At 42.7% G+C, this 17,473-nt stretch overlaps 1 protein-coding gene across 1 annotated transcript in view; it reads left to right on the top strand.

Annotated features, from left to right (window-relative positions):
• Positions 1 to 17,473, top strand: part of LOC308291035 (protein bicaudal D homolog 2) — a gene marked incomplete at its 5' end in the record, with an annotated part of 60,058 nt that overhangs the window by 19,199 nt on the left and 23,386 nt on the right. Inside the window, 4 exons of the mRNA XM_080732949.1 lie at positions 8,440 to 8,958; positions 14,682 to 14,859; positions 15,522 to 15,661; positions 16,049 to 16,417. Of these exons, the coding sequence (XP_080589075.1) occupies positions 8,440 to 8,958; positions 14,682 to 14,859; positions 15,522 to 15,661; positions 16,049 to 16,417 (1,206 nt within the window). The remainder of the gene's footprint in view (positions 1 to 8,439; positions 8,959 to 14,681; positions 14,860 to 15,521; positions 15,662 to 16,048; positions 16,418 to 17,473) is intronic.

Raw genomic sequence — 17,473 nt, 5'->3', positions numbered from 1 at the left:
GAGGCATGCGAAGTAATAAGAGAAACTACCGGTATGCGTTTTGTTAGCATTTCTTTATCTTGTGGGGAAATAAGACTTTGCTGGGTGATTGCGTTGATTAATAAGAACTCTGCATAAAAGTCGTAAAAAAAACCTTTTCAGTATGCATCCTAAAATGACCTTAAGGACCCTCTTTCCTATTTTATTGTTTTTAAAATGTGATCAGAAAGTCCCTCTGTACACAGTCCTGAGTGGCTTCATGAATAAGGTGACACCGTTCAAGCTGCTGGCACTGTTGTGAGTTGTTTACTTTCTCACTCACAGACGGGAGGAAGAAAAGCGTGTGTGTGTGTGTGTGTGTGTGTGTGTGAGAGAGTGAGAGAGAATCTTGTGTTTTCGTATGTGTGTGCGAGGGGGGGGGGGGGGTTGCTTGTGAATGTTGATGAGCTTCACTCTTAGTGGCTGTCAGTGTGTTGTGCCCGAGTTTGATTCTGAACATTGGGTAATTCATGAATTACTTTAAAATGACTTGGGCTGTGGCAGTGTGCTAAAGGTACTGTAAGGGATATGTTTTTGTTAAAAGTTTAAAAGTTCTATGTTCACAACGGTAACGGTAACAAGTATTTCCCGTCTCTCCAGATCTTTAGTAAACAGAAAAACGAATGTTTAATTCTGTATTCAGGGTTCCCACCGTCATGAAATTCCTGGAAATATTTTGAAATTAGAAAAATTATTTTTCCAGTACTGGAAAAGTTTTGGAATTTATCAAGGGTCCTGGAAGGTCCTGGAAAAAAATAGCTATGTATTGTCTTTGGTTATTGATTTTGTTAATACCTCTGAAATGACAAATTACACATGGGCCAAATTGTCAAATATTAGTGGCAGAAATTGTGAAAATAGCCGATCTACATGTAGATCTGCTATTTTTTTTCACAACCGTGAAAACCGTGTTATACAAAATTCCTCAACTCCTAGTGTTCGCCAGGGTGCCGTTGTCCCCAGTTAAAACATGATTATTTCGGGGGTCACGGCCTGAAAAGGTTGAGAACCACTGGCATACACTGCCTGTCTTTGGGCATTGCACATAGGAGTAAGCGACCTGTTATTGAGCTGAATTATTGTTATATAGTCCTGGAAATCTGGTTAAATATTCTGGAAAAGTTTTGGAAATTAATTGGTAAAAATGTGTGGGAACCCTGTTTTCTGTTTCCTAAAGACCTGGAGTGACGGCCGGGACTACCCCTGTTATTGAACAAACACTAGTCTATAGTAATGATTGCTTATCAGATTTTCATTTTAACAAATACATATCACTTACGCCCCCAACTAGGGAATTCTAATCTCTACCATGAAGTGTTAAAAAGAGATGCCTTTAAACATCATGTCAGAAAAATCCATGTTTATTATCCAGTCGGACCATAGATGACACATCCGTCGGCTTTATGAGTCTGCAAGTGTGAGTAAATCTATGTTTGTGTCAGCCTGAAAAATAGGACCTTTCCTCGGAGGGTGAGAGCTTTGGCTGTACCCAACACCAGGTGTCCTCATCCTTTTCATGTCGCAACCCCCAAAATAATCATATTTTAACTGGGGACCCCCACCCTGACGAGCACCAAGAGTTTAGGAATTACATTTTGTATAACACGGTTCTATTGTGAGAATAGCAGATCTACATGCTTCTGCCTCTATTTGACAGTTTGGCCAATGTTTAATTTGTCATTTTAGAGGTATTAAAAAGTCCTTAAATTGTCACTTTAGAAATGTGTAGATACCATCTATAAACTTAAACTTTATGTTGGTTTGTTTACTGTTAAGTGAGAAAACAATGTGGCACATTAAGTTAATCATCTGGGGACCCCCCAAAATAATTTGGGGACCCCCCTGGGTGTCCCGACCCACAGCTTGAGAACCACTGCCCAATACCATGTGTCTGACTCTGTGCAGTAAACCAACGACAGAGTAAACTGTTTACAAGTCAGAACACGAAGTTCTAGCACATATTTTCCAAAGTATGTGTTCCGCCACTTTCATGCTGTTCACCACACATCATGAGCGCCAGTGTTGTTTGTTTGAAGCTGAAGTACATTTTCGCTTTGTAAATGTGCATGAATATCGAACAGTTACCCTGTAGAAATGGCTTAACTATGAAAACAGGCAACATATAAACTCGGTGTGTTGCTATGTGACAGATGCTAGGTGTGATGTTTACCTGGTAGCCTAGTTTCCTAATTGCTCTCTTTGCACTCTACTCATGTAACTATTTATTTGTTGTCTAGGCTTCACATTTACTCAGATTTTGCACCTGTAAGTAATAGTTGCTCTGCAGAAAGAGCGTCTGCTAAATGCCTAAATTGTAATTGTATCGTCGTTTAAAAGCTCTCTAGCATATCATTGCCAACACTTTATCCCCTACGTATGTATCTGGGTCAGACTTTACTAGACTAGTTTTATCCAGCCATGAATACTGTATATCCATAAATGGCAGTCTTTATATCTAATAACGAGTAACTAATGGGACAGATCCCAACTACTAGTTTATAGACTGTCTTCACCAAACCAAGCAATCTAATAATTTGACAATACTTAACAGTTTGCCAGCCAAAATAGAATGGTTGTTGGTAGATTAGCCGTGAAATTTCTGTTATTGTATTGTGATCTGAGACATAATATTATGTTTATAAACATGAGCCCGCCACCACTCCTTCTTGGAGTGTTTTTTTATCCCCCCCCCCCCCCCCCCCCCAGGTCATTAGCTCAGCGACGTGATTATCTGGATCTCCGTTGGGATAGAGTGGTAGTTTTGGCCGAGCATCGATCTCCCCGTGCGTTTCGCGTGCGCGATCCGTGCGCATAATAATCCAAGCATATAATCCAAGAATGACTGAACAGTCGATGTGACCATTTTGGCTAGCTTAGCCCTTAGCACTCCAGCTATGCTAATGTTATCCCCAAACAGTAAACGGACGGCAGCCAAGGAAGTATGAAGAAGGAAAGGCCATGACGTCACCTCTGCTTCATGTCAGAGCAGCCATGCGCTATCGATGGACGCGTGGTGACTAGGGAAGGTTAGACGATCGCCGATTTTCTGATAAAAATCATTTATTTCGTTTTTAATGACAAAGTACGGTAAACGACGGCGCGGCTGAGACACCCTTGCTCAGATGTCCGGTATATTCCGGTTTTAATATTAAGGGGCTCCCCGTGGCTTGAAAAGGGTTAAGCTTGAATATGTCCTACTGTAAAACTTGAACTTCAGCAAGGCATTTCAAAGATATTTTAAATATTTAACAAATAATCAAATAATTACAAAGAAATGCTGTTTAACAGATAATTCTCTAATACAGTATAGGCAGTTACATCTAAATGATTTATAATTAAATACCTAAAACGTTAATCCTAAATCATGCATGTTGGCTGTAGTGTATCTGTTTTCTTCATTTGACCTGGTGTTGTTCGTAGACATCAAGCTTTATGAAGATGAAACTCCAGCACGCCTTTGATGTTGACTGTTGTACTGTCATCTGATTAATGTTGTACAGTTTATGTCAGTATTTTTATTCCGTCAACTCATGGAAAGTTGATATGGGTTGGGTGTTGAGCCTTCCCTGTTAACTTGATAGCCTTTACCTGTCTCCTTGAGTACCTGAATCGTGTGACTAATCAACAGCAAGGTAGTTGATTTACATATACAGGATTTCTGCTAAGGAGAGAGACGGATAATCTACCGACAAACTATTACAAATTAGTAATACCCGACTGGTGTCCTTGGGGCAGGGGTTCCCAAACTTTTTTGTCTCAGGGCACCCTATAAATATTTTTTTAATCCGAGGCACCCCTACATTATACTTTTCACTCCCAGCACCTTAAATTTATAGAATATCGTCATTGTCGGGGTGAAACCTTGTATGTCCAAAACCTTTCTTTTTGTATTTATCATCTATAAAATTGACTAAACTGCAAGGAGTTGTGTGCTTGTAGATCTGCTGTTTTCACTAGTTTTGTGCGACAGAGGTTTCTGCCTGGCAGTGACGATATTTTAGTCATTATGTTGCGAGGAAAACGTTGAGATAATAGCCATTTTGGTTAGAACTGACTGAAAATAACTTTGTACTTCAAGTTTAAAATGATACTCAATATTTCTTAGAGTGTCCAAATAAATTTCAAATATTATCAAATGATCTCCAGTGTTTCCCCTAGCCAGAAGCTGAAGGAGTGGGGGAGAATTGCGGAGAGCGGGGGGTGGGGGGGGCTTCTGAGCTACAGACCCATAAGGGTCTATTTGGTTCATAACTATCTATCATTTGGCTGGGGCCTGGGGACCCCCTGGAACTCCCTCAAGGACCCCTCGGGGTCCCCGGACCCCACTTTGAGAACCAATCCTACTCACCAGTGGTGGAAAAGGTACAGTATCAACATTCTAATGTAGACATACTGTGTTACAACTTACAAGTAGATGTCTGGAATAAAAAAATTAGTGGAATAAGAAAAAGGTACAAAAGTATTGGTGTCAAAATAAACTTAAGTACTAAAAGTAAAAGTTCTCAGTAATCATAACAGTTTCCAAATGTATAAAAAATGAAAACTTAAGTACTAAAAGTAAAAGTTCTCAGTAATCATAACAGTTTCCAAATGTATAAAAAATTTAAAATCCTTTAAAAATAGCAGATCTACAAGCTCTACAAGCTCACAACACGTCACTTTGTGAGCTTGTAGATCGGCTATTTGCGTATAGTGTGTGCCAGCGGCTACGTCATTGTAGTCCTTAGCGGCCATTTCTTGGGTCAAAACACAGGTGTTTCAATTGTTTGATTGCATAGAACTAATGCTATAGTCTAATCAGAACACCTGTGTAAAGCTGGTTGCACACTGCTGCGTTTTTCGTTGCGAAATGCGTTTTTCAGGGCAAGGAGAGAGAGAGAGATAGAGAGAGCAAGGGACAGAGTGGTGCGCGAAACGGGCGGCAGTGTGCAAACGTGACTGACATAACGTGAGGTTGATTTTTTTATTTGCGTGCTCAGAAATTCACTCCGATATTCGGCCCGAAAAACGCAGCAGTGTGCAACCACCTTTAGGCTGTGTTTACCCAAGAAATGGCCGCTCTTAGAACTACATTTGGCACACCCTATAGCCATCATGTCATAAATGTAGTGGAGTAGAAGTAAAAGTATTGAGAATTTGAAATACTCCTATAGTACTTAAGTACAGTACTTGTAAAGTAAATGTAGACTACTAGTTACTTTACACCACTGCTACACACTCTGTGTGTGCATGTAGCAAAGAACAACAGCAAAGTTTATTTCTGACTAGTCAACAATGTTTGTTGCCTAATGACAGTGTTGGTGATGCATCCCTCGTTTCTATTCCACATCTAACCAGTGAGAGAATGACAACCGTGTTAGCACTTAGCTCTCTTTAGCATGCGACAAGTAAGCCTACTATTGCCAAACAGCGGTAAACTACATGATTCAGACCCGTCGCTGAGGCACTGCTTTTATCCACAGCCCAAATCTTCTAATTGTACACACCAGTAGCAAATATGCTAACGAGGGGCAAAGACGTAGTCAGCTCAGAATCAGAGGTGCTCAGCGCGACGAGGCAGCTGCCTGACTGACTGACTGGACTTAATGAGAGAGGGGAGGGGGAGAAACTAGACATATACCCTTCCAACCGTATGTAAGCGAGAGAAGTTAGAACGCTATGCTTCACATGAGCGCTACATTGTTGTGGGGGGAAAAAACTTCTTAAAAAAAAAAAAAAAAAAATCTTAAAAAAAAAAAAAAAAAGTGAAAGTGAAAATCATACAGTGGCGGCCCTATTTGAAGCAGCGGCGGCCCGCCACTGCTTAATGCATGTAGGGGAAACACTGATCTCGCGGCATCCCTGGACTGCCGTCATGGCACCCCAGGGTGTCCCGTCACCCACTTTGAAAACCCCTGCCTTGGGGAACCAGCCTACTTGGGTCGGAAATCCATGCCCAGTTGCCCACCTATTTGTGCAATACTTCTTTACCTGATATAGTCGTCGTACATTGTCGTCTGACATGTTGGAGTTTCAAGCTTATCTCACATTTTCTCACATTTGGTCACGCAAAGCTCGGCCAATCAGGGAAGCTGGTGCCAGTGAACTACACCCCAACCCCCAACCACACGGAGATAGAGTGCAACCTTTTGGTTCTAAGAAACCGTTGGTCCAATTGATTTAACACTTGGCACTGCAGCCCCTCGAGTTATCTGGGACACACATATAGGGGTGGGCGATATGGAAAAATACAATATCACAATATTTTCCCAAGTTGTATCACGATATACGATTTTACCACGATTCTTTTTCACGTTGGTTTTTATGGTTATTTTTCAAGTAACTTGGCAAAAACTAGACTCTCTGGGTTGCTTTTGGGAGGTCTAAATTGAACTTTACAAGTATGTAACGGGTCCATTTGGTTTCATTTGTATACTGTCAGAGGTAAGTGGAGACCATGACATTTTAAAGTTTGAGAACTACTGATTTAGACCAAAATGAGGTTTAAATTGAATTCTGCAATGAATCTCTGTATTAACGATTTTTACAAGGCTCCCTCAGTTGTATCACGATATATACGATACCTCTGAAAAGGCATATCGTGGAGACATTGTATCGTCTCAACGATAATTATCACCATATCGCCCACCCCTACACACATGCCATGTTTGTTGTTCGATTGGGTAGTCCCCGAATGATTCCAGGGACAGACACACACGCACACACGCACACACGCACACACACACACACACACACACACACACACACACACACACACACACACACACACACACACACTTGGTGAATTAAAGGATAAGATATAGATGGTCAGTTGGTCACACTTTGCAGTTTTGTATAATCTGCCCCAAATCTCCAAATTCTGCACACGTCCATGTTATTGAATCCGTTTCTATGACCCGATTAGGTTTTCCGCATCACGGAATGATGCCAATAGAATTATTGGTGTCTGCACGGCAATGGGACTGAACAAGTTAATACAACAGAGTGTGATTTAAGGTTGGAGGCCTTGGCAAAGTGTGAGTACAGTCGGCATTGATGGAATGGATGTGCTCTAGCACTGTGGCTCCATAAAATGTACCATTTAGGCATTTATCACATGCTTTTATCCAGAGCAAGTGTATTGGAGTGAATTACATGAACCCTAGTCAACAAACAACAATGTAAATGGTCACATACTGTAAGTACAGTGCAAGGAGAACAATTTTGCGAGAACGCTTTAGTGCTTCAAAGAAACTAGGAGGCCGGTTAAACCATTATTATAACTTAGACCAGTGGTTCCCAAAATGTTTAGCTCAAGGCCCAAAAGAGAAATTAGACACGTCGCAAGGCTATTTTCCCTACTTCTTAAACATTTGTTTTATATTTTCTTATTTATTCGTATTAATGCATAGGTTTCTTTTGAAAAATCATTTGGAAAAAAATTATAGCGGCCCCTTTAACTGTGGCCGGATGTCACGTGGTGTTGTTGTGGCTTTTGCCGGGACTTTGGGGGGAAGTAGCGTCATTCCAGGGCGTTAGCTACGTGCTACGCTTTGTGAGATTACATGCCATTATTCACGCTGAAAGAGCCTTTAATAAATGTGACGCTAAACTGTTGGACACGTCTCTGCCTCCGGTTCCTGAGAACATCACAGTATTCTTGACCCATACAAAATTTGTCTGTGACCCACAAATGCGTACCAACCAACTGTTTGGGAAACAGCGATTTAGACCATCTCCTTTAGGGTATTTTTGTCCGTGTACATTTGCCAGTATGTGACATTTTGATAAATGTCATGGACCTAATAATAATAGTGCACTTTATATTTGAAACAAATCCAAAGCACTGCAGTAAAAATATTTGCAAAACAACACACCCAAAAAAGGAAACGCAAAACGACAACAACAAAATAACCGAAGGGGGTTTATATTTCCCCTCGGGGTATCAGTATCCATCGATCATAACTGGGGCATTCACGAATAGTGATTTTTAGTATTCAAATTATTCGACCTCAAAGTATTCGAATGGTCGAATATTCGACAGGACTGGCCAAACTGTCAAATATTAAGTAAGCAAGAGGCGAACATTGTGAAGAGGCGAACATTGTGAAACGCAAGGCGTTGTGAGCATGTAGATCTGCTATTTTCACAATATTTATCTGTGGAACCGAGTCACATTAATACCTACAATTCCAAGTGCTTGTCAGGGTGGGGGTCCCCCACCCTTGAGCATTAACAAATTCATCCACCAGGGGCATTGACAACTCATTCTTATGACTTCCTATCTAGCCACGCTTTATAAACTATATATTTTTTAAAGAGAGAGAAAAAAAAAGCGAATATTCGACTTCGGTGAACAACGTTGAATAGTGACTTTGATATTCGAATATTCGAATATTTGGTGAATGCCCTAATCCTAACGAGAGCCGCTCTTGTTTCCAGGTGGAGTTCGAGACCCTGAAGCTGGAGGTGAACCAGAAGGGGGAGGAGCAGGAGGAGCTGCGGGCGCAGCTGGACGAGGCGGCGCGCCTCCGCCAGATCGCCGAGCGCCAGCTGGATGAGGCCCTGGAGGCCCTGAAGGAGGAGCGCGAGCAGAAGAACAGTCTGAGGCGGGAGCTCTCCGCCCTGTCCCTCAACCCCTTCGACTCGGTGGGGAACCTGGAGCTCCACCTGGACCAGCTGGACGACAGCCAGGAGGAGGGTCCGGGCGGAGAGGGTCCGGGGGGAGAGGAGGGAGAGGACCAGGACAGCGGCTACAACAACGGCCCTCCTGGCTCCGCTCCCCGTTCCGGTCACGCTCCTTCCCAACGGACCAACGGCCTCATCCAGCAGCGCTTCTCCTCCACGCCGCGGAACAGCGACGTGTTCCTGCGCCACCAGCCCACCTCCGGGCTGGTGTCGGACCTGCTGAGCGAGCTGCACTTCTCCGACAGCCAGAAGCTCAAACAGCAGCTCATGCAGGTTGGTTGGTTGTAGTCTAGTAATTCTAGGCCAAAATTAGGCTAAACTTAAAACAAATTGCAATAGTAGCAAACTCAACTGATTCTGTATCCTCATTATGTCCTTAGTGAGAGAAAAAAAGTCCCAAGGAATCCCATCAGGGGAAAGTTTTGAAAACGACCTACCTACCTTCACTTACTATACACTACACTATAAAGGGAAAAATGAATCCCAAAAAATCTGCTTTAAGTGGGATGTGAGGGGTCAAACTAGGGGTTTTGAAAAACATTCCTTGGGCAAGAAATGGCCCCTCAAAACGATGGTTTAGTGATGAGTCATCAATTTTCAGTCTTTTGGGGTCCGTTTTTAGCCAAAGGAATGTTTTTCATGCAAAACAAATGCTTGCAATGGATTCAGAATAATTAAAAACCCCTAGTTTGACCCCTCACATCCCACTTAAAGCAGATTTTTTGGGAGTAATGTTTTCCTATATAGTGTAGTGTATAGTAAGTGAAGGTAGGTAGGTCGTTTTCAAAACTTTCCCCTGATGGGATTCCTTGGGACTTTTTTTTCCCTCACTAAGGACATAATGAGGATACAGAATCAGTTGAGTTTGCTACTATTGCAATTTGTTTTAGGTTTTTTCATATAACGACTGGACTATTGGTTGTCTGTCCTTCATACAAGTCCTACCAGGCTAGTAGGTTGTCCGTCCTTTGAGTTCCACCAGGCTGGTTGTCCATCCTTCATAAGCGTCCTAACAGGCTAGTTGTCTGTAGCTAGTTGTCGTTTGCATGTTCTGGAGTTTGCATGTTCTCCCCGTGACTCCTAGGGTAGATACCCTCACAAAAACATGCAGTAATCCTGGTCTCTATATTGCCTGATGGAGGGGAATGGAACTGGTTGGAATAACGTGTTCCTTCCACGTGCTACGTTCAAACCGGGGAAATCCCCCCTGTCAGGTGAAAAGAAGCAACTTGGACTACTCATGCATAGAAGGAAGCATGAGGTCAGTCCGTTGTCTTCCCAGGCGTGGCAGAGGGAGAGCAGAGCCCAGGATTACATAGGCAATTGGCACTGGGTGAAAAAATGGCTTGCAAAAATCGTTGGATAAAAAATATCTTAAACAAATGTTGATGAATGTTGTCTTAATGATGACAAAGAGACAACCTACCACAAGAACACTAGCTTTTATCGCATTTTATTTCACCATTTTCATTACTTGCGTGGGTCCAGAGTAGACCATAGACGGGGGGGACACTTCACTGAGTGGACTGCTTCTCTGGTCTGGCATTGTGTCTCGAAACTGCTGTTTTCCCGGTTGACAAAGCAGAGCGTGGGTGGTGGGCGGACGGGGGGGGGGGGGTGTCATCTAATGACTGGTCATTCAGTGCCTCAAGCTGTGTGTACTGTGTAGGGATGGGACAATATGAACATTTCATATCACGATTACTGTGACAAAAGAAATCGCGATTTACGATATTATCACGATAATCAAAATCCATTATCCTGGGGCGGAACATTTGCCAAAAAATAGCCGATCTACAAACTCACAACGCGTCACGTTGTGACGCGTTGTGAGCTTGTAGTTCGGCTATTTTTTTGGCAAAGACATTTTATAGAGAGAGAAAAAAAGACTGTATCAAGTATGTATATTATAAGTAACTTTTACCAATTATAGAGGGTTTAAGTGGTGCCGGATACGCAGCTCGGCAAATAAAAGGTGAATTGATCCCAGTGCACGACGGAGGACGATATCACGATAAATTAAATCTCCACAATACGATTATCGTGAGTGTTTTTTTATCGCGATAAACGATAACATCGCGTATCGTCCCATCCCTAGCTGTGTGGCTCAGGAACGCAGTGGTGGGAATTATCCTTCATGTCAGCAATGTCAGACTGAAGCGTTCAGTGTGACAGCAGGCTATTATTATGTGTCTGTAAGTTCTGCCCATTCTCCCAAATAAAGAGGAAGAGGAACGTAATAAACGTTTGTGGGTTAGACGTGAATGTCATTCAGTGGCGTCAGTTCAGCAAAAGCTAGGGTACGGCAAAGATGGGAGTCCTCATGGAAAAGAGGCATCACATTTTTGTATAACACGGTTCTATTGTGAAAATAGCAGATCTACATGCTCACAACGCCTCGCGCTGCGAGGCGTTGCGAGCATGTAGATCGGCTATTTTCACAATGTCTGAAAAAAACGATATATATTTTTTTAGTTTTTTACACAGGTTTCTACGGTTTCTTGGGCTGGATATGGCAGCCTGGAATTGTTGTTCAAGCGCAGCTAAACTTAGCATGTTAGGAAACGTGCCATAATTAAGAATAATGCATTGCACCTGTGCAGCTGACCTGCGGAACCTGGGAATATACCATTTTGTCAAGCTGGGGAGAATAAAAGTGTGGAGAATATAATCATAATACCTTGTTAAAGAAACCATTTTGTTACATTTTGCATTTGTAGTTATTTTACTGTAATTTAACAACATAATAACCAGCGCAGATAGACAAAGAGACATTCATGGATTTATATTTAAAAGTAACTTTTATTTTCCCCTCTGGACCCAGGGTATGGCAGCTGCATACCCCTGCCATACCCAATTGACGCCCCTGATATCATTGATAACACTTTTACGGTTAGGCTCACCGAGTTTGAGCACTTTTACTGTGTATGCTCACAGCCTCACACTGATAAACATTAGAGGAAGCAGAGTAAAGCTTTATTTAGATTCATGGTGTACTCCGTCATGCAACGCTCTCTCTCTCTCTTGCTGACAGCAGATCTATAAGCATACAACGTGACGTCTTGTTGGCTTGTAGATCAGTATTTGTCGTCAATAGGGCTGTCACGATTAGGACATTTTACATGACAATTTATTCAATTTATTGTCACTCAAATAATAATCGATTAATGATTTAATTGTTTTTGTCGTTGACGATTACATTTCTGTTTGACTTTGAAGTTACACATGGTAGATATGACACATAACCTAAATATACAAAGAAATTACTAACATATTTGACAACTTTATACTTAAAAAAAAATAACATTAATAGTGGAAATAGCCGATCTACAAGCTCACAATACGTCGCATTCCACTATTTTTGACTTTTAAAAAATATATATGAACATTTTTCAACATGGAAACGATTATGAAAGATAATCGCGGTTATGTCAAATGATTGCGATTAGAAGATTACTGTATGTAATAATTGTGACAGCCCTAGTCGTCAAGCAACACAGTGGCGTGATGATGGGCTATACTGTACATACATTAAGCGCATGGAGGTTGCCAGACGGGTTACTCCTGCTCGACTGCTCCCCGCTAAAACACGGATGATGACTAATGTATGCAGCTACTTCCTGTTCAAAACCACATCCTGTTTCACGACGCAGGCGGAAGACGAGTCAGCGTGTCTTTGTTCAAGCGACCGCGGTGACGCGGGAATAGCGCCACACTGTCATCTAGTGTCACTCCCACCTGTTAATTATACTCAAGGAATAAAACATACATTAGAAAATTAACAATGTCCTTGACCTTTTACCACTGCTCCTTTCCTGGATGAAATGTATAATTCATAATGTACTCTCAGAGAAAGGGGGGTTGGGTGGGTATGTGAGCGTCTGCCCAGCAGATGTTGGCAGTGTAGGAGCTGAGAGATGAGTGGTTTGGGTTCACAGTCTACTTCGTGTGCTCCTTTTACATAAATAATGCAAGCAGTTTAAAGGCGGTGGAGGGTGAAATATATGTTTTAAGGCCTTTGAAAGATCCTCATGTCTCCTGGACAATAATGGTAAATAGTCCTGCCATGGTCTCGGCCTGAACTGAAGATTACTAAAGTGATGAAACACTTAAACCCTATATAATTTGTTGTACAACAAATAGCGAAAATATCAAATGTACAGTCTCACAACACGTTGCATTACAATGCTTTGTGCGCTTGTACATTGGCTATATTTATGTTACAATGCATGATGACAAAAGCATGGCATGTTGAAAGTTGAATGTTTTATGAAATGAGACAAATGACTCCTTTTTGAAAAGAGATTTGTCGGCATCAAGACATTCAGAGTAGTAGTAGCAGCAGCTGCAGTAGCTGACCGGATAGCGTGGCCACCATACAGTATATTTACAACGCCCACGGTTCAATTCCCACCAGGCAGAGACCCAGTATCTAGCATTTCATTATCCCACTCTACTTCCTCCTCTCTACATTCTTCACATCTACAAACAAAAGCAAATCTTGCCTAAATATAATCTTTAAAACAGTGGTTCTCAAACATCCTCCTATCAAGGCCCACCAAATTGATATGTATTTGCCCGTGGACCACCGTGTGAAAAGATTGCGTTCTAGGGACCCCCATAAAGAGAAGATTTGTGTCTCTCTCTCTCTCTCTCCCACGGCTCTTTAGCCTTTGTAAAGTGTCTTGAGATAACTTGTTATGATTTGACACTCTAATAACATTTAATTGAATTGAGTTGTTGTTAAAATCTTTCAAATATTATTCAAAATTGTTAGTTAAAAAATAACTGATCTAAAAGCTCACAAGTCATTGCGACGATTTCTGAGGCTTTTCTTTTAGGCTATCTTTGAATAGCTAAAGTATAAAATTGAGGCCCCCGGTCCCAACTTTGAGAACCACTGATTGATTGATTGATTATTTTATTAGACAAGTATAGTCAATACAATCGAAATGTAGTACAGTACAAGTACATTTAAACACCCTGCCTAAAAGGAACATCCCAAATAAGACCTTTTACGGTCTTTTTTACGTTGAAAGCTCTCAGTATTTAATTCATGGACATAATAAATAGCAAGCACAGAAAACATTCAATAATATCGCAGTTATAAAAACACTATATTTACAGGATAGGGGAAAAATGGTGTGCGGCTAAGGTGTGTGTGTGGGGGGGGGGGGGTGCTCACTTTTCGCCTGTCTATGGGAGAAGTGATAACTACCTCCTTCTCTGGCCTCCTGAAAGGTGAGTTTTCAGTGCAGTTTTGAAGGATGCCAGGGAGCTACATATTTTAAGGGAGGTAGTCCTATGGGTTTGTGTTATGAGATCATTGTGTGCGCTCCCTCTGGTGTTGTGGCTGTGGGTGTCGCTAACTTTTTGGAGATGTTTGGCCAGATGTGCGGGTACTGAGGGCAGGGGTTGACACTAAGGTCTCAGATGCACTTGCCCCTCGGGCAAGTACAGGTCATGTTCTACTTGCCCAAAGGTCATGCCCACTTGCCCGAAAAGTAAATCGTCCATTATAAAATGATAGGTAAAGATTTTAATTACTGCTCAATTTAACACTTATTTCTTTACTTTCTGGGCCTGTGCGATAAAAAATGTCACACCTCAATACCTCCAAATCCAAATACCTACATACTGTAGCTATGATTAATTATGTCTATGGTTTCACACAGTAGCCACTACACAGTAAAAACAGCACATTATAGGTAAATAGTGCTCTAATTTTACATTCCACAGTACAGAAGACAGATCGCACTGGCCACGTTCAAGAGTTTAGACAGATATCTTGTGTTGTCCTTTGTGTCCCCTCTCAAATGAGCACTTGCCCGGTCGGGCAACCGAAAGCAAACTTCACCTGCCCTGACATTTTATCTACCTGCCGGGGGCAGGTGGGCAAGCCTTAGTGTCAAAGCCTTAGTGTCAATCTGTGAGGGGATGGAGGGCAGCTTCAAATCATTTCCAGAGGTTTCATGCTTGCGTCTTTTCTCGTGCAGGCGGAGCGGGAGAAGGCCAGCCTGAGCTCCACGGTGGAGGAGCTCCAGCTGCAGCTGGTCAAGTCCAAGCAGCTCCTGGGCCAGCAGGAGGACAAGGTGGGCTCTCTGACGCAGCAGCTGGAGGCGGCGCAGGGCCGCCAGAAGGCCGCGGAGCGCGACAACAACGGCAGAGGAAGCGGTAAGGGTGGGCGACATGGAAAAATACAACGTCAACGTCACGTAGTACAACCACCTACAACAGGGTTCCCCAATAGGCGGCCCGCGGGGGGCTACTGTCTGGCCCCCACCAACCCCAGTAATAATGGTGCTATAAGAGCAGCAACAAAACTAGTATATCGCCATTGTCGGGTGGAAAACCTGTATCTCAAAATGTGTACGTTCTTTCGCAAGGTAAAGCTCTGCTTCATCAAACAAGGCCGTCGCACAAAAGTAGTGAAAACAGCCGATCTACAAGCACACAACGCCTCGCATCGTGAGGCGTTGTGTGCTTGTAGATCGGCTGTTTTCACTAGTTTAAATCATTTTTAAAACGATAAATGCAAAACGAACGGTTTTGGACATAAAAGATTTTCACCCGACAACAACGATATCTGAACTGTCACTGGAGTAGCGGGAACGCCACCGTCGTCCCCTGCAATGTTATGGCCCTCGGCTTGGTACCCTAGACATGATTCGGCCCTTGGGGAAAACTAATTGGGGAACCCTGTATTAACAATTCAACAGGATTTTTTCATTAGGGTCCCTCATTGTATCACGATATATCCGATATCTCTGAAAAGCCATATCGAGGAGACGTTGTATCGTCTCAACGATATTTATCACCATATCGCCCACCCTTAGGAAGCGGCGACGACAACAACGGCAACAACAACACCGGCGACTTCGACTACGAGCTGGACGCCAAGAGCACGGAGGTGCTAGAGGCCCGCATGCGCGCCGCCAGCGACGAGCTGCTGCAGCTGCGCGACGAGCTGTCACAGGTAGGGATGCTAACAATGAATCTAGAGTCGATTAATCCGCCATAGCAGATCTACAAGCTCAGAACGCCTCGTGCTGCGAGCCGTTGTGAGCTTGTAGATCGGCTATTTTCGGCAAAGAGCTTTGATGTAGAGGGGAAGTTTATAGGGGGTTTGTAGTGGGTCAAGTTTATTAAGTATTGACGGTTCAAGTGGTTCAATATCTGAAAACACAAATTGACACAAATCCAAAATACACTTTGACGATTTTGCTGTCAAACGTTAAAACTATATGGAATGGAGTCTATGAAAAGGTTGTGGGGGTCCCTGCTTTATCTCTCTCTCAACTAAGGGGTTCTTGGGCTGAAAGCGGTGAAAACCCCTGAATTAATCGATAACTTGTCGTCGCAGGCCGGCGCGCGCTACAGCAACCTGGAGCAGCGCTGCAAGCAGGAGAAGGAGCGCTGGCGCTCGGAGGCCCAGGAGCTGGCCGACAAGATCCGCCAGTGCATCAAGTCCAGCAAGCAGGACCAGGACCGCATCGGCGAGCTGGAGCTGGAGATCGGCGCCACGCGGCAGGTGGCCACCGACCAGGAGGGCCACCTGAGCGTGGCCCAGGAGGAGCTGCTGGCCTTCTCGGAGGAGCTGTCCAACCTCTACCACCACATCTGCGTGTGCAACAACCTGACGCCCAAGCGCGTCACCCTGGACTACTACAGGGACGGGGCGCGGGGCGGCGCGGCGGGCAGCGGGAGGAGGTCGCACCACCTCAACCCACAGGTAATCGTTGTGTGTGTTAGGGCATTCACGAATAGCGATTTTTAGTATTCGAATTATTCGACCTCAAAGTATTCGAATAGTCGAATATTCCACAGGACTGGCCAAACTGTCAATTATTAAGTAAGCAAGAGGCGAACATTGTGAAAATAGCAGATCTACATGCTCACAACGCCTCGCAACATGTAGATCGGCTATTTTCACAATATTTATCTGTGGAACCGAGTCACATTAAATGTAATACCTACAATTCCAAGTGCTTGTCAGGGTGGAGGTCCACAGTTCAAATATGTTTATTTGGGGGGTCACGGCCTAAAAAGGTTTGAGAACCCCTGGTATAGAGCATTAACAAATTCATCCACCAGGGGCATTGACAACTCATTCTTATGACTTCCTATCTAGCCAAGTTTTATAAACTATATATTTTTTAAAGAGAGAGAGAAAAAAAAAGAATATTCGACTTAGGTGAACAATGTCGAATAGTGACTTTGATATTTGAATATTTTAATATTTGGTGAATGCCCTAGTGTGTGTGTGACGATTATGTCGTCGTTTTTTTATCATGTGGAAATAGACAGATCTAGAGATCAATCTCAAAAAATGTTGGTATTGTGTATAAGTAAGTTTTCTTGAAACTTTCATATATTTAATATGTTCTAGATACATTGAACATGCAGTGAATTATTCCAAACCTTTTTTGTTAAGATTTTGAATTGTTATGCCATACAGCTCATGAATAGTCCATATTTGAAAATGTTACAAAATTACACGAGACCACTCAGAACAAGGATTTATAATCGAGAAATGTCAACCTTCCGAAGTCAGAGTTGCTTGAAGTCCAGTGGGAAGTTTCCGCAGTCAGTTATGATTTGGGGTGCTAGGGCAATCTGCAATGCTTTTTTGCACAATATTCTTTTTCTTTTTAAGATTGATCTGTAAAAGCTCACACTGTGTCGCATGTATTGTGAGCTTGTAGATCTGCTATTTCCACATTGTTTGGAAATGTTTTTTTTTTTCTCAACATGGAAAAGATTATGCGATCTCAAATAATCAGGTGAC

The sequence above is a fragment of the Nannobrachium achirus genome (assembly GCF_963921795.1).
Source record: "Nannobrachium achirus genome assembly, chromosome: 9".
Taxonomy (NCBI): Eukaryota; Metazoa; Chordata; class Actinopteri; order Myctophiformes; family Myctophidae; genus Nannobrachium; species Nannobrachium achirus.
Note: the sequence above shows the minus strand (reverse complement) of the source record. Positions and strands in the feature narration are given on the sequence as shown.